The 17,676-nt window shown below is 35.1% G+C and overlaps 2 protein-coding genes across 3 annotated transcripts; one reads left to right on the top strand and one right to left on the bottom strand.

Moving 5' to 3' along the window:
* Nucleotides 1–3,886: 3,886 nt before the first annotated feature.
* LOC116008496 (inorganic pyrophosphatase 2-like) lies at nucleotides 3,887–5,682 on the bottom strand. Its single transcript, XM_031248689.1, has 4 exons — nucleotides 5,260–5,682; nucleotides 5,032–5,153; nucleotides 4,746–4,947; nucleotides 3,887–4,427 (listed from the first exon to the last, which is right to left on the bottom strand). Exons 1-4 carry the CDS (start codon nucleotides 5,398–5,400, stop codon nucleotides 4,083–4,085), a joined length of 810 nt encoding a protein of 269 aa, XP_031104549.1. The 5' UTR covers nucleotides 5,401–5,682; the 3' UTR covers nucleotides 3,887–4,082.
* Nucleotides 5,683–9,879: 4,197 nt separating this feature from the next.
* Nucleotides 9,880–17,676, top strand: LOC116010135 (serine/threonine protein phosphatase 2A 55 kDa regulatory subunit B beta isoform). 2 transcript variants are annotated; one of them, XM_031249405.1, is made up of 14 exons: nucleotides 9,880–10,411; nucleotides 12,163–12,266; nucleotides 12,362–12,460; nucleotides 12,915–13,034; nucleotides 13,194–13,400; nucleotides 14,410–14,501; nucleotides 14,593–14,711; nucleotides 15,370–15,493; nucleotides 15,671–15,794; nucleotides 16,243–16,311; nucleotides 16,407–16,498; nucleotides 16,586–16,663; nucleotides 16,750–16,820; nucleotides 16,945–17,676. In XM_031249405.1, exons 1-14 carry the CDS (start codon nucleotides 10,273–10,275, stop codon nucleotides 17,079–17,081), a joined length of 1,575 nt encoding a protein of 524 aa, XP_031105265.1. In that variant the 5' UTR covers nucleotides 9,880–10,272; the 3' UTR covers nucleotides 17,082–17,676. The 2 variants fall into 2 exon arrangements, with proteins under 2 accessions (XP_031105265.1, XP_031105264.1); XM_031249404.1 differs by having other exon boundaries at nucleotides 9,881–10,411; nucleotides 13,194–13,403.

Below are 17,676 nucleotides of genomic sequence, written 5' to 3'. Positions count from 1 at the left end.
TTATAGCATTGTGTCCAAACAGGAAATATTGATGTGGATGACAGCATAAATAATTAATAAAAAATAATGGAATAAGTTAGGGGAAAAAAGAATCCAGTTCATATTAACAAAATGATTTGTCTTTTACATGTAAGCAGCAAACATTTATCACTTGCATGTAAGTTTGAGACACATTATACAATTTATTTTAATTGCGGTGTGATTTAGTGGCAAGGAACTCATCCATCCTTAACTTAAATTCAAGGATTCGATCATTGACATTGAGTATGGAAGATCCTAAAATCTCCATGTCAGCTGTCCCACACGAAATTATACAATTTACCTTTTATAACTGCTTTTTATGACACGAGCGATAATAATATTTTAAGTATATAGAGTTCAATGTTCAATATTTTCTTGATATAAATGGGATTAACCCCTTAAAAGTGTTTCCTTCATCGTATTGTGTACTATTACGACTAATATTGATTGAGACTATACAAAAATTTCATACTTGCCCCTGACAACACTCAACTGGTCAACCAACTCAAAATATGTACATAAGCTTTGTATTAGTAGCCACATGATGCATGATTTGAGACCTAAAAGTGAGGTACAAATAGATTTTGTTGTGAGTACTAGTGTATAAGTATTTTAAAACATATAAACCAATTAATACACATTTCACAATTTACTTCATCCATCAATCTTCAATAGTTCAAACTTATATAAAATTCTGCACTTACATACACATTTATTACTTTGCAGTCAACCGAAAATATATCAAATTAACAATTATTCAGATTATTATTAAGTTAATAAGTTTTGTAAGTACTCACTTTTGTTAAAGCAACAATATGTAGACGTACTGGCTATTTAATTCAAAATAAAAGCAATTAAATTCCAAAGGTTAAAGCAATTACCAAATCTAGTCAAAAAGTTGATAAAGATCATTTTAAAAATTATATATAGAAAAAAAAAAAGAGAATAAATTTAGAAAACAACGTTGGATATTCCAAAATTTGAGTTTTGAAAATCTGCAGCGCGCTGGACGCTGAAACCAAAAGCTAGAAATGTCTATTTATAGCTGGAAACTTTTATAATATTATTATGTTATTTTTTGTACAATCATAAGTTTGAAGCCAAACTTAAGAATCATTAAAATTCATGCCTTCAGAGTTATAGGAGGAGGTAATTGTGATAACTGCGTTCAATTGACAATAAGTTACATTTTTTTTTTAATTCAATGAGAATGAAAAATATAAAACAAAAATAAAACAAGACTAAATAAATATAGGTTAGATGATGCCGATGACATTTGAAAAAAGAATAACTAATTTGTACCCGTTGATGGATGTTCGAAAATTCATAGATCAGTGGATCAAATAATGAGAAATCATAATAAATTGTCATGCAATCCGCACATTAATTTCCCTCACAATAACAAATGCTTCTAATTATACAAATTCATTATAAACAATAGTTAAAACTTATCCATTTGAATTCAAAATATATGATAAAGTGTATCTATAAAAACACATGAAGATGGGTAGATCTGTGATGAATTAGGTGAATTAATTTTTGTCAAGATTGTTAATATCGTTATGGTTTGGAATATTTGTGATAACCCAGGAAACCTAACCTATTACATAAAATAGTAAAGTGGTATTGGTATATGGGGGAAAAGTATGGTCAGAGAAATTCCTTTGGCATTCCCAATGGCATGAATTAATGGTTGAATAATAATGAACTTGTCCTTTTATTACATTTGTGAAATTTTGTCCTCTTTCACAAGAATAATAATACATACATACATTTTACTGAGAATGTTGTTGGTTTCTGAAAGACTTTGTGTGAAACAGACAATGATTGAGTGCAACAAGTCCAATTTAGTTGTTCAAATTTTGGAGGGAATTATCATATCTTAACTTTCTGTTTGTTTACGACATTTTTCAGCCGGCCATTTGATTCGCAAAAAATATTTAAAGGGAAAAAATATTGAAATTTTATAAGAAAATAAGTTATCGGGAAGATTAATTACATTGTTTGGTTGGTAGAAAACATATTACCAAAATAAGGATGTCAACCATTACGGTTATGTTTGACAAACCTAGCTGAAAAGGTAACTGAAAGTTGAAAAGAAGCTGCAAACTGAAAAACTATAAATTCAAAACTGAAATCTGAAAAACTGGTAAGCTAACTATTATGCTTAAAAGTGTTTGGTAAAATTAGCTTACAAAATTGGAAGATGGGAATTGTGGGGCCAAGAGAGCCAACAAAAAGTTCAAAATTCCAGCGGGTACTGGGCCCAGTGGGCCTTCTCTTACTGAATACAACCCTGGGCTGATATATATGGTCCAGACTGGATCTGACTAAATTATTGCCATAATACTGCCAATAGTTCTTGTCTTGTCTATATACTATACACTTAGCAGAAGGGTAGGGTTTCAGTGAGACCACTTGCTTAGGTAAGATCGTGAGATCACATCTTGTGCATTCATTTAATACTTTTTAATGGTCTAGATTGATTGACACACACACACACTTTGTTCGCACACATTTAATCACGGTTCGCACACACTTCAACTTGGAATCTTAATCAATCTAGACCATTAAAAAATTTTGAGATCAAATCTTGTACATCAATCACCGTTTGCACACATTTAATCACCGTTTGCACACATTTAATCACCATTAGCACACATTTTATTACCGTTTGAACACACTTCAACTTAGCATCTTAAATCAATCTAGACCATTAAATTATTAAATGGATGCACAAGATCTGATCTCACGATCTTACCTGAACAAGTGATCTCATATGATCCTAACTATATATATATATATATATATATATATATATATATATATATATATATATATATATATATATATATATATATATATATACACGCACATACTAAAATGCAGAACAACCTCAACCGAGTTAGTCAATAGATAATTTTGTAATCACAAAGTTCATATTTTAACTCTCAGCGAGATTAATTTGACCAAGAATCTCTTAGACACATAAGACACAACTCAATTGATCATTTAACATATTAACCTAACAATCGCTAAATGTAGGGTTCCATTTTTGTCACAATGTTGTGATTGTAGATCTGAGGTGAGGGCAAAGAAAATGACCCTACACCACTGAAATTGAGGTGTCCAAACAGGTCATGTTATGTACTATGTATACATTAATATTGTTTTTCTTTACAGGGTAAAAAAACCAGACTTCTTCATTGGAGGTAAAAAAGGCAAGAGAGATATTGGGTACCAGCCCTACCAATTATCCATTGCAACACAAATATGACAAAAGCTGACCCTCTATTGGGTACCAACCCTACCAACAAACAAAAATTATTGGCAGTTGCTAACATGAGCATTTGGGAACCAGAAATGAATAGAAATATAGATTATTATATAAAATGTGTTGACAATAAAGTACTTTAAGGTGTAAATTAATACTTATATTTTTTATACTCAGTCCATTTACTTCATATGCAGTTTCTGAAACATGATGTTTGTGATAATATGTTGATTTATGATGTGGTGATAGTTGCCTTCCACTTTCCCCATACAGGCCATATTGACCACATAACTAATGTTCCATTAGTACATATTATGATGGTTTAGTCTTGCACTATACATACCACAAAATTCAAAGCCGGTCACTCTTTTTTAGTGAGATGGGACGGACTAGCCTGACGGGCTAAACCCATTTTGACAGCTCTAAGTTTCAGTTTCAACTTGTGATTTTTTTTATTGTTAGACCATGAAGTATCATGAGCATGATATAATTATAAGATGCACATTTAAGGCTATATCATACTAAGATTAGTATTTATTCGTACTGGTCTGACCCAATTATGTGACTTTTCATAGGCCGAATAGTGCAAAATAAAGTTTTGAACTTGAGGCTTGTTGAGCCCAGGAAACTTATGGGGGACCAAATTTTCATTCTATAAACTAGTGGCAGAACATTGCCCTTTTGGGTCTTGAAATTTCATCCAGAAACTGGAACTACTGATGTTACTTAGGTTGCTGAATACAACATTAAAACGATGATAATTAGATGCTGTTCTTGAAGAACAGAACTAGAAAGGCACTGGGATAGGTTTGGGCAGAGCTTCAATGGAAATTGCCTGGAATTTGGATTCAGCTGCCAGAAATTGGCTGTCTTCAATGCAAATCATGTTAATGAGATGAAGAAGGATCCTCTCAAAGTCTTCACCATTGCTCCATTCATGGATCTCTGCTTCTAGAAGGGATCCGTTTTCTTTGATCAACTCCCAGACTGGGAAGTCTTTCCTGGGCATCATAAAGTCTCCTGCTTTAAGCTTCAAACTTGGGCAGAAATCCCCAATCCCATCTCCCAGGTAGATCATCCTCTTCTTCCCTTCCTTAGCCATAGATGCTTGAATCCTTTCAACAATCATACTCTGTCATCAACACAAAAACCCGGTTAACAACTCATTCGTATACTGTATTAGTATCAGCATCTCCCGAAATACTAGACTCTAATCAAGATTCGATATATTGAACCATCATTTCAAAAGAGCGAGACTAATTTAATCAAATTTGACATTTCATATGATGTAACAGAACTGCGTGACAAGGAAACCCTGCAACTAATATGTGACCGTGTGTACTGGGATTGGACCACAATGAAGTAAAACAGCATTACTGCATAAGTTATTCTCGAATCAATAAAGCCAATAAGACACTATTTGGGAGTCGAACTTGTGTATTAATATTACCTTGCACATGTTGGGAGGGCAGCGAGAGCAGCCATGGGGAGAAGAATGGAAGTCATGGAAAGGGAGGATTCTGAGGCGGCCTTCCTCGTCGACATAGCCAGGATTAGTGTTGATTTCCGAGAAACATTCTCGGATTCCCAGATGTTTCAAGATTGTTTCGATGAAGAAAACGTTTGCATCGCTCACTACCCTCAAATCACACCTGAAAAACATCATAGTCAGCTTCATTTCTGGACTACAGAACCGCCATGAAACCAAAAACCGACAATTCAATTAGAAACATTACCCTAAACTGTGAGCTGCTTTTATAGCCGGAACAATCCGGGGATGAATCGGGACGTGCTGAAGAACTCGTTCGATGTCTCCGATTGTCTTCCCGTTCGCATGAATCTCCTTCATCATCCTATCCTGTAAGTAATACAGTAAATTAAAATTTAGAACACCATACAAATAATTGGTCGGTCGGGGCACACGTGAGGGAATGTGTTGAGTATATATGAATCAGAATACTAACCATGAGAGAATTCCAGGGCATGGTGTTAAGAAGCTGGTCGAACAATCCGGTGAAGCCCAGCTCGTCGACGACCCAGTTATCGCTGTCGACGTCGATGATCGTCTTGTCAAAGTCGAAAACCACGACAATTCCGGCCGCCATTGAAGACCAGACACTAGAACTCAAAGCTTCTTTAATGAACTAGAGATTTAGGATTTAAGAAGAGACTAGAAGAATGCGCTTTGGTGTTCGATGAAGATCTGACAGAGAAGGGAGTTATATATACACGGCGGGATTTGTGAGGATGCCAAGGGATCGGAATATTTCGCGGATTTTGTATTCCTATCTAACGGACATGTCCCGTAGCCTAGGACGAAATATTCTCCGTCGGATTTGTTGATCGCACGGCCAGATTTGTTGGGATAAGCAACGTGCGAAGGAATCAGAGAGAATATTCGACAGCGAGCACATATTCTCTCCTACTTTGGAACTAATTTGTCCCGGATTTCGGAATGGAATATGCCGTTGGGTGGTTTCGGCGTCGATTCGCGGCGGCGCGCGAGTTTTACGCAAACTCTAATCCTCCATCTCGATATCATAATTAATTATGCACGGTCAAAAATTACGTACACACAAAATTTGACCTGTGTTTAATTTCATGAATTGTTATAGTTGGTTGAGGTACTAGGGTATGGGTGGTCGATTTCAAAGTTATAATGTATGATAATTTAATTTGTGAAAGTGTAATTATGGCAACAATCGAATATTAAAATAAAACAATCATATAGCGATCATGCAATTTTGAAAGTATAATCAAGTAAATATAAATCGTTTTTTATTCCCTAATATTTGACTTTTTCCTTTCGGTTTCCATATAAAAAATAGAGTATAATTTAATTATATTTTATTTCATTATTCAACAATTTATATTAAAAGGCCGATTACTATCCCCACCTAAATGTCACACAACCAACACATACAAACTAAGCACATCGAAAATCATAATGTGCGCCATTCAATCCACGCACCTACTACTACTATATACCTAATTGTGTAAATTCAGTCTCATCACAAATGCAACATGTGCTCCTAAACTTATTAAATTATTGTTGGGGTGGATCATATCATGTCTAGACACTGCACCTTCCCCAGTTATCAACTATAGAAATTTCAATTTTCCCCACCCTTCTACCACAGTTTCTTGTATTCCTAAAGGCAACAACATTCAACGTACGTGGCCTGGTGTCAATTCAAATACCTTTAAGTTGTCTGTCCTGCCTTATAAGACTCATGGTCTTATCATTATCCTTGCACTAGAAATGAAGATGGATTTAGGTGGGAATGAACCACAACCCTACCTTCGAAAATTTAAAGTATTGTCCGCACGGAAACCTGACTATATATAAATTAACATTACCCTGAAAATAATTAGTATTGTTTGTCGCTCAATTATATCATTACTGCTTATTGTTTCTCACGTAGAGTAGACGTTTTTTGCCTCCTAAGGTTTTATTATGGTTGGGTTAAAAACTCAATGTGCATACAATTGAAAGTCCAAAAATAAAATTAAAAGAGAATCACTTCACATACAATTAAGTTATAAAAAGTAACAAATATATAATTGAATGACAATATAAATGTTATTTATGCATAACTCACGGATGCAAGGTAGGGGTGTAAACGAGCCGAGCTCGAGCATAGGGTGGCTCGAGCTCGAGCTCGTTAAGGAAGGCTCGGCTCGAGTTCGGCTCGAGCTCGATTGAGCTCAAGAATTGATGCTCGAGCTCGAGCTCGCCAATTTTCGAGCTGCTCGAGTTCGGCTCAAGTAGCTCAATTGTTCGAGCTCGAGCTCGATCTTGAGCTCAAATTTTACCTGTTTGATTTTAAATTCATGTTTCAATTAAAAATAAACTATAATTTTATATGTATATATTATATTATATAAATAAATAAATATATATATATATATATTTATTTATTTATTTATTTATATGGCTCGCGAGCGGCTCGACGAGCCACAAGCCTAAGACATTAGAGCTCGAGCTCGGCTCGATTACTAAACGAGCCGCTCGAGCTCGAGCCGAGCGGCTCGTGAGCAGATCGCGAACCGCTCGGCTCATTTACACCCCTATTGCAAGGTATTAACAATAATTCAATTTATGATTTTCAAATGCGATAATTATGTTTTATTTACATGATTAATCCTTCGAAGTGACGAATAATAATTTGTACAATATACATGATTATGGCCGGTGAGAGTTTCATGAATTGGTACGAATGTTCTCAATCACTCTTTTAAAGTTTAAACGGTACATATTCTACGTGCTCGAACATGCACATTCCAGCATAATGCTTAGTAGCATTATTGTACGTCATGTTCTGGTCACGATTCACGAACCCACTACCAAGTACTTGCAATAATAGTACTCTTCTCACAACTTGCTACAAGATTTATAGCAACGTGCATAATATTATACATTAAAAAAAAATGTTTTATTCAGTCCTATCCTAATTCTTTTCAATTTATTATGTAAATTGTGTATTTTGAACAGACTAGAACCCAGAGAATAATTTGCCCGTGGACATTGCATTGGGTTGATCAAAACCTAAAATTGGATTTCCTCCTTTTGTCTTTTCATATACATAAAGACTTTGTGGTCAAGCGGCATTAAGTAAATTGTTAATATTTAGTTGTGAATATTCAATATATAAATTGTATATTTTGGACTGAAGTTCACCTTGTAAATGAGAGATCTTGGGTTCGAGTCTCAGTGGGGGTGAGGGTGATGTAAAATAGAATTTAGTTGTGAATATTCAATATATAAATTGTATGTTTTGGTCTGAACTTCAAATTTCAATGTGGATCCGGGTCCACATAATAATTTGTCCATTTTCAACTGATCCATGAGTTTAGGAAAGGGAATTCAAGTGTAACTACAAAGTTATGGGCCTGCAAAATATAAGCAGATCCACAAGTTAGTTGGTAGCCCATGATAGCTAATGGGTTAATAGGTCGGCCCAAACATGAAAACTATGTTTTGGTTGGGCTGATGTTTGACATTTTAATATTCTATGCTCATGCGGTCATGCGACGTTCGTTTCATTCAAATACCGACGACCCATTGGATTATATTAGCAACCAACCAAAGAAAGAAAAAAACTAAACTAAAGTAAACAATGTTGAAATTGTTGGTTTCTTTTTTATTTTCTTACTTGACAAGCAAAATAATAAAATAATCTAAAAAAATTAAATAAATCGTGGCAAAGTTACATCAACTAGGTCTACATTAAGTAAAGAAAGGATTACGTTATGTAGATATTACACCCAATAATACAAGATTGAGTTTTGACAGCTACAGTGTGTAATTTTCATCATCTTGCGAAGGTAACTTCTTGTCAGCACCATTGCAACTGCAATATGTGAGTTACACTCAATATGGTGGATTTTTTGTTAAGCCCCGATATTTCCATCTAATGAATCGGTGAGTCACTGTGACGAAATATTTCTCTTTTGTGGAGAATTATAAAAGAGAATGTGTATTAATAAACAACATGTGTCCCAAGCTAGGGAACCCAAATAACAACACATTAATGTTGTACTTTGTGTATATAATGTGCTACTATGTACCTTAGACATGCATACACATTATTTGACATTATTTAAATCACAATTACTAACTAGGAAAATTAACATAAAACATGCAATAAAAATACCATTTTGTGTTGCCAACATAAAGGCACAATATTACATAAATTAGCCACAAGGATCGGTAGACAAGACTATAGACATTAGTGTAACGTTCTATAACAAACTTAAAGAGTAAAAGCGGTCAAAATTCTCGAGATTAAAGAAAGAAAATAATATTACGTGAATCGTAACGTTTTATTCAATACTGACGTAACATGCTATAATTAATTAGAATAAAATAATTGATTACAAATTATATTCATATATTCCATAAAATCTTACTATGCGTGTGTGACTGTGTGTGTATATATATATATATATATAAAACCTCATCCTAGGTGGAGCAATACAATATAGAAAGACAGCAATAATGAATACTATAATCACATGTACTTAACAAATCTAGAGCACAAAAGTAAGGATAAGAAGAAAAGGGCAAAAGTGTCATTTTCACACGACCTCACCTTTTGTATACTTTCCTACCATGCCCGATCGTGTACACACACCCATCAATGACATATTTTACTAAAATGCATTTCCTACAATCCATTGATTTTAATTACGAAGTAAAGTCAATGATTTTGTGGTCTAGTGATGAACGGACTCTTTTAAATAGAAAGTCATAAGTTTTAGTTCAGAAATGATAGTGACTTTTTATGCTTTTTTCAATACATTATACTCCGTAATATTTAAGTTACCATTAATCGAGTCGCATTTAAAATGAAAGAAATGAAGTAATTTTTACTGTACCTATCTTACTAATTTCCCACTAATCTCACCAGCGTTGCGCTGGTTTCCATAACCGACCAATCAAACACGACAATGATCTAATTTCATAACTAGAGTAAAATAATGTTTCGTATGATGTAAAGACGAGGTGAATAATAGGTGCGGTGAAGTTATCAAAACTCGGGGGAGATATAAAAATTAAAAAGTAAGGGGAGTGATAGAGCTAAGAGAGGAGAGAGAACACTCGGCTTGGTTTTCCGAAGGCAAAGAACGGTTTGCTTAGCTCGAGTTCGGATTTCCATTTTTGTCCTCGCCCCTATTCGACTCTAGAGAGAGAGAGAGAGAGAGAGTAGAGAGAGAAACGAAGAGAATCTCAATCTGGTGTTGAAAGGCCATGTGTCGTTGTTGATGTTTTGGACTCGTAATGCTTGAATCCGAATCCGACATTATTTTTTTGATGAAGCAGACAACCCCTCCCAAGACGATTTAGCTTTTTAATTTTTTTTTCTGGGATGAAGTGAGATTAACGTGCTATCAGCTTTGCCTCTCAATATATTTCCCGATTTCGATTTTGCGCTGGAGTTTTGCTCTTTCCGCGTTTGATTCAGAGGGAGGCGATGAAAAGCGGTGGTGATGGTGGCGCGGGAGGCACGGAAGATGGTTCGGCTTCAGTTCCGGGGGGACCACCGCAGCCTCTCGAGTGGAAATTTTCTCAGGTGTTTGGTGAACGTACGGCAGGCGAGGAAGTTCAGGAAGGTATTATCTTTTTGAGCTCTGAATCTCTGCTCTGCTGCCTTCCGATCCGTAGTCTGCTTGGTGTCAGTGTGTTGATTAGGGCTTGTTTTTCGTGTTTTTGATCTGGTCTCTGCTCGATAATTTCAGAAAATGCTTAGTTGATTAATTCTCAAGTTGGATTTTTAGTGTTTATTTAAATTGAGTGATTTGCATGTGGACTTTGATCAATCTAAAGATACATCAACTCTTTAGAACTGAAGGCAATCGAGTTTAGAGTTAGCTCGCTGTGTTTTTTCCTCATCTTATGTGGTTGTAATGATATTTGAGATTTTTGGATTTCCGTCCAGATCTCTATGGTAGCCTTTGTCATGATTGAAAAGAGTGTTTTTATTAGGTCTTGATCGTTGGAGCTAGACATAGATGTGCTTTGCTATTTAAAAGCAAATATCGCATGTTAGCTGGTGGTTACTGCTGACTTCCATATTAATGTGGAGGTTCAATTCTCAACTTCTTGCATACCTCTTACTTAAACATAAATTATGATGGTGTAAATTCTGAACTGAAGAGGTGATGGCTGATGGCTCTGATGTGACCTTATGGTTGGTTGGTTCAAATCGGTGCATGACATTGCGTGCGGACATTCATATGAATTTGTGTAGTTAGCTTTTCAGGATTGAGTGACATGTTAGATTACAATGTGACCGTTTGATTGGTTAGTTCATTACTATAAGGCAACAATTATTATACAACACACAGATGCAGCCATTCTTACAGATTCTTGTAATTAACTTTTTGAGATTGTGAGAAGTGTTGGGTGACAACTCTTGAGTTCCATATCCTTTCCATGAAATGATGTGAAATAGATAAGGACAGAATATCAAGACATAACGGCTCTGTGCCTAAACCCTGGAAAAGTTCAAAATGATGGCATCCTTTATGCATGATTTGTATGCTACTTAGACTTATCCTATTGTTTTAACTAGGAGACTTGCAAATGATAGAGGTACTCACAAGAAAAAGCATCGGTATCTTATTGTCGTACTGTGTGTTTTGCCTAGCTTGTTTGGGAGTTCATCTACTCCAAAAAGCACGACTTAGGCCACAAACTAAAAATAAAAATGCCTTTGAGAATTAGATAATAGGAAAGTCCTTTCTCAAAAAGTTCCAAAGTTGACGTTTTACAATTTCATGTAACTCAAGTTGGGATAAACAAGCACTCAGATTATGGAAATTACATTCTTTTTAAAAGCCTGGTCTCTTTCCCCCTCTATTAGTGCTGAAATTTATGGAACCAATGTCTTATGAGGCTTTTACTGGTATAACTTTGTTGAAATCTATTATATGTGGGCCATCAAGGTAAAACTTCCTTAGCAATGCCATAAAAATTGCTTGTCGTCTAGATGATGATTGATCTGCATATCTTTTGAGGAAAATAGATGGATGGGGAACCTAAAATTTGAACCAAGGGTTTTATTCTGTGTACTAGATTTGAGAGCAGTGTTTCAGAGCTCTACAGAGCAACCTGTACAGAGTCCTGAAGATTTTGCTATCTCTGGTTTAAGTAGAAGATATTATAATGTAGAAAGCAATTTAAGTTATGTGAATATTCATATAATGTGCTTTTTCGACAGAGCAGACATAATCTACTGTATTATAATATTGTTCGGTTTCTGACAATGTTTTGAAATCATTAATTATGTTCCTGCATTTATATTTTTAGCAACTTCATTTAATGGGAAATCCTAATATGCTTGCTCTTTATTGATTTGCAGTTGATATCATTTCTGCCATTGAGTTTGATAAAACTGGCGACCATCTTGCTACTGGTGACCGTGGGGGTAGAGTGGTATTATTTGAAAGGACTGATACAAAGGAGGTACGCTTGAAAATTTTGAGCAAATTATTTATTTATTTATTTTAAATTGAGTGATTTACTCACTGCTTTGTTTCTCCGACGAATAAATTTTAAAGCTTGTTGGAAGTCGAAGAGAGTTAGAGAGGACAGACTATCCTGTTAGTCGGCATCCAGAGTTCCGGTACAAGACAGAATTTCAAAGCCATGAACCTGAGGTATGCAATTATTCCATGATATATTAGCCTTTATTTGTCTTCACCTTATTGCCTTAACAATCATCCATCGGTTGGGATATGGGGTGAACTGTAGTAGATGTGTAGTATACACGTAAGTGTTGCCCTATCTACTTGTGATGAGAATATCTTTGAACAAAATAATGAAAATACTACTTTTTTTGAATGTATATAGACTACAAGCATTACTTTAAGTTAAAAGGAAAACACAAATAACTATTCAGAAGTTCTGAGTTACTACTTTCTGAGCTCCAAAAAGATGTGAGTGTTCCCATTTCAAGCAAATATATTTGTGCAATTGACCATTTCAAGCTTTTGAAGCTTCTAGTCGTAACTGCTTAATGGCACGAGTCATTTATATCCTCCATCTTGTATATCTATTGGTATAGGGTGTCAAGTAGAACTGTAATGAGTTATTTGTCTTGTTTGCATGCAGTTTGATTATCTCAAGAGTTTGGAGATTGAGGAGAAAATAAACAAGATACGGTGGTGCCAGACAGCTAATGGTGCGCTCTTTGTTCTGTCCACTAATGATAAAACAATAAAGTTTTGGAAGGTATATGATCTCATTCAATTTGAAGCTTCTATTTTACTGTGGTCGTGGAGTCATATATTACTTGAGATGGCATATTAAACCTTGCTTCCTTGTGCTTCATTTTGCAGCTTTAGGCTGATGTTTTGCATTATTTGCTAATTTTTGTTCTTATTTCTTCAGGTCCAAGAGAAGAAAGTCAAAAAAGTATCAGTTATGAATACTGACCCTTCTAGAGTGGTTGGAAATGGCGATATCGCAAGTTCAAGTGTTCCCTCGATTCCGAAACAGCATCTTGAAAATGGGAACTATCCTGATAAATCTTACAATTGTTTGAGCAACAACATCTCACTTCCTACCGATACCAGATCTGCACTCCGCTTACCTGTGGTAGTTGTACTTACCCTAATCATATTGTCTTGCACATGCATATCTGGTAATGTCCAATTGCGTGTTGTTTATTTTACAATATTTATATTTGATCCGTGTAAGCTTTTTGGAACATATTGTATGCACCTTCTTGGTGCTTTTCTGTGAATGAAATTATTGTTTAACAAGCAAGATATATATGTATATGAAAAATATATGGATGTAGGAATCTACTCCTTTTGTGGTTAAGTAGTATGGAACCAAAGAGTTTATGAAGTTGCAGTGAAGCAGTGCACTCTACTGCATGGAATTCAAGCAAGGACTTGTACATGCATTTAACCGACCAGGGAGCAAGAATTAAAAAAAAAAAATCATCACCAGGTTCCCATGGTGGATTGCCAGCTTTATCTCCCTTGGAAAGTACTTAATTGTGGATTGGTTCTAAATGTAGTGTGCAAGAAGTTCATATTACTTTATTATTGCCTTGTGTACCATTTAAGACACATTATTTTTGTGCGAGCGCAGCTATATTTACTTGCAGACACATTTGTATGTGCTTGTATAGGTTCCTTCTCCTACTTTTTTTTTTTTCTTCTTGCTTCTATCAGAGGAGATAAATTAATCTGTTTTTACTTAAGACCTAGATGCTTTCTGCACTATTTTTTTATATGCATCCATACAGCCATATAAATTTATCAGTTTTTTTTTTTTTTTTTTTTTTTTAAATGTTAATTTTTAACCCAGGCGCCTTCTGCAGTATTTTTGTATATGTGCACATACAACTATATTTACTTGCAGAAACACATTTGTATCATTGTATGCGATTATATAGGTTCCTTTTCCTACTTTTCTTTTTCTAGCTTCATCAGAGGAAATAAATTCGTCAGTTTTTCCTTAAAACCCAGGGCCCTAGGCATACGGTGTGGGGTTTGACCATATGAATTGTTGTTTTCTTTCATTTTGCTTACCTAATTTCATAAATTTGTTTTCATTTCATTTTGTATTGCAAACTTATGAGTTTTGTCTATAGGTTTCTAGCGCTGAGACTAGCCTTGTTGCGAGGTGTAGAAGAGTGTATGCTCATGCCCATGACTATCATATAAATTCCATTTCAAATAACAGGTGAGCATACAGTTTTTGATTGTGTAGCTGCAGTTCTGTGAAATGCAATTTCTAAGAAGTTATGCTAATTGCTTTCACTTTTTGTAACTAGTGATGGTGAAACATTTATATCGGCTGATGATTTGCGGATAAACCTTTGGAACTTGGAAATAAGTAACCAGAGTTTCAATATTGTTGATATGAAGCCAGCAAATATGGAAGACCTAACAGGTTAGTTTCATAATTTGATTTGCAATTCCACCTTAGCCCAAGAAAAAGGGCCAGAACCATACCAGTTTTTATTCATCTTCAGCCTTTTTACCTAATTAAGACATGCTCACTTAAAGTCCATTTGGTGTGTGCGCAACATAACAGATTTTATAAATCAAATGTTACCGTTTTATGATGGTTTTAATTTCCTGAATAGCTCCTAAGCTACTACTAGTCTAGTTGTTGAAAGAACTACTTTTCTCCTCTCTCTCTATCTCTCTCTCTATGTTTGTTGATCCTGATTCCTCTCTTGCTTTATCTGACAGTATTACTATTTTCTGATCCATTATTTCAACTTGCTGCCAAGGCCTTCTAAATTCTCTTATGAAAATTAAACATGTTAAGTTCCATAAGTCAATTTCAACCATGCTTCACTTCTAGTATTTATATTTTACCATTTGATGTATTGCTTCTGTATTCACATCATTTATTTGCTTGACAGATGACTGAATTGCTTTTTCATACTATCAAGAGTAGCCTTATTTGCCTAGTGGTTAGATATAGGCAAATAAACTAGAAGTGCCTCGAAATGCCAATGAGCTCATGGTTTTTCTTAATCTTGAGTTTGTTTTGTCATTATACATGCTCAATCTTTAATTTGAGATGTTTGTCGTTGCAGAGGTGATAACTTCAGCAGAGTTTCACCCAACACACTGTAACATGTTAGCATATAGTAGTTCAAAGGGATCAATTCGTCTCATAGATTTACGGCAATCAGCACTGTGTGATTCACATTCTAAATTGTGAGTACTTATTATCCTGCTGGTTTTATGGTTACTTTCTTATGCTAATTAGAGACTAAGATTCAAATTGTGTGAAGGTCTTATCCATTTCCATCAACATTTATTTATCAATTCCAGCCATGCTAATTGAATGGGCTGAACCATATATATCTAAACCACTTCTTTACGCGCTTATAGGTTTGAGGAACAGGAGACACCTGGTTCAAGATCTTTCTTTACTGAGATTATTGCTTCAATCTCTGATATTAAATTTGCAAGGGATGGAAGATATATCCTAAGTCGTGATTACATGACTCTCAAGGTTGTTTAGTGATTTACTTTTTCTGAGTTTCACTTGTATGCTCCTTGCATTGTGTGTATATACTTCCTTTTTCCCATATTTACAACTCAATTGTCAAGCCAACTTTTCTTTTTTCACTTGTTTTCTTTAACCTTTCCTTGTAATTTATTTTTTTTTTCACTTTTAATATAGTTTCTAAATATATTAAATTTTATTCACTGATATTAAATTAAATAATATAACAAAATTTAATGTATATAACTTGAATCAACACTCATTAACTGAACAAGACATATAAAATGAGATTGAGGCATAATCTCTACTAATGGATGATGTTTGCTACTTGTTCTGTGGTTCTATGCTTACAATTTTAGTATTTGTGATCTGAAATGGTTATTTTGAAGCAATTTTATTGTCAAAGTTTCTGCTACTCTTGGCGCTGTTTAATTACTTACACCTCACTTCTCAGTTGTGGGACATAAATATGGATTCTGGTCCAGTTGCTACCTACCAGGTTCATGAACATCTAAGACCAAAGGTGAATTACTTCTCCAAGCAAAGGTTTTTGGGACTTATTTTTCTCTGTACCCCCAGTAACTTAGCTGATTGGAGGTATAATTTGATGACATGCAGCTTTGTGATTTGTATGAGAATGATTCCATCTTTGATAAATTTGAGTGCTGCTTGAGCGGTGATGGCCTGCGGATAGCTACAGGTTCCTATAGGTATCCACATGGGCTGCAGATTCATTGCTTGTATTCAATTGTTTCACTTTTGTGTTGTTTCTCCAATAATAATTTTTGTTGCTTCAGCAATCTGTTCCGTGTTTTTGGCTGTGCTGCGGGAAGTATTGAAGCTACCACACTGGAAGCAAGCAAAAATCCCATGAGGTATTTGTATTGAGACACTTTTGGGATGAAAACTAGATTTTGCAATATTTTACTGTTAATGACAACCTTTTACTATGCCCATTCAGGAGACAAGCCCAAACCCCTTCAAGACCTGCCAGATCCCAGGGTAGTAGCATAACTCGCGTAGTCAGGCGAGGTCTGAAATTTGCAAATTGATTTCTTTGCCTATATAATTTTTTGGGGCCATGTATTATTGCTGCATAACTTTCTCCCCCTCCATTTTAGTAAGAGACTGAAATCATGGGATGATTGCATTACAGGCTCTGAAAGTCCAGGTGGAGATGCAAATGGGAACTCATTTGATTTCACAACAAAACTGCTCCATCTAGCCTGGCATCCAACCGAAAACTCAATTGCTTGTGCTGCTGCAAACAGCTTGTATATGTATTATGCTTGAAATGTACATGAAGAATGTGTTTCTTGGTGTTAGCATTTTTTCTGGTTGCTTTCTGGGAAGGTCATCTTATGGAGCAACTCGAGGCTTTACCATTTCTCACATTCAACTGCCTCACTGAAGCAGAGCTTGTGCTTTCAAGTTTTAAAGTCAATGAACGTTCAGAAGTGCCTAGGGAATCAATTACAAAGCAACAACAAAGCGCAGCTGCCGCCACCACTCCCCCTCCCCTCCTTTTTTTGCTTCGCTTTCTTTATCCTTTATTTAATCAGAAGCTGCAATTTTGTTATTATTGTGCTGTGATGAAAGTCAGGAAAGAATGTCGATTGTAGCTCTCCTACAAGAAAACCGTTGGATGTGCGAAATTGCTACTAGTACAGTAAATGTAGATCTTGCTGGGAAGGAGCTGCTGTTAACTTGCAGGGCATTAAGCATGTTAACTTCTTTGGGATAGAGTTATTGTCATGATTATTAATTTTTTCTTTTTTTTGGTAGGATAATTTTAGTGTGCTTTTGTTATAGATTATCAACTAAAGTAATTTTTCCACCCCAATTTACTGTAAAAGAAATTTCAATGCCTCTGGTCTTCATTTACCCA

This window comes from Ipomoea triloba, chromosome 2 (assembly GCF_003576645.1).
Source record: "Ipomoea triloba cultivar NCNSP0323 chromosome 2, ASM357664v1".
NCBI lineage: Eukaryota > Viridiplantae > Streptophyta > Magnoliopsida > Solanales > Convolvulaceae > Ipomoea > Ipomoea triloba.
Note: the sequence above shows the minus strand (reverse complement) of the source record. Positions and strands in the feature narration are given on the sequence as shown.

What these genes read in the sequence shown, in the direction of transcription:
- LOC116008496 (XM_031248689.1), bottom strand. Translation starts at nt 5,400, where the DNA reads ATGGCGGCCGGAATTGTCGTGGTTTTCGACTTTGACAAGACGATCATC. An exon ending in AAAGCAGCTCACAGTTTAGG is followed by an intron (nt 4,948 to 5,031) that starts GTAATGTTTCTA and finishes GATGTTTTTCAG; the next exon opens with GTGTGATTTGAGGGTAGTGA. An exon ending in GCCCTCCCAACATGTGCAAG is followed by an intron (nt 4,428 to 4,745) that starts GTAATATTAATA and finishes TGTTGATGACAG; the next exon opens with AGTATGATTGTTGAAAGGAT.
- LOC116010135 (XM_031249404.1), top strand. Translation starts at nt 10,273, where the DNA reads ATGAAAAGCGGTGGTGATGGTGGCGCGGGAGGCACGGAAGATGGTTCG. An exon ending in AAAGGACTGATACAAAGGAG is followed by an intron (nt 12,267 to 12,361) that starts GTACGCTTGAAA and finishes TAAATTTTAAAG; the next exon opens with CTTGTTGGAAGTCGAAGAGA. An exon ending in GTGATTACATGACTCTCAAG is followed by an intron (nt 15,795 to 16,242) that starts GTTGTTTAGTGA and finishes CTCACTTCTCAG; the next exon opens with TTGTGGGACATAAATATGGA.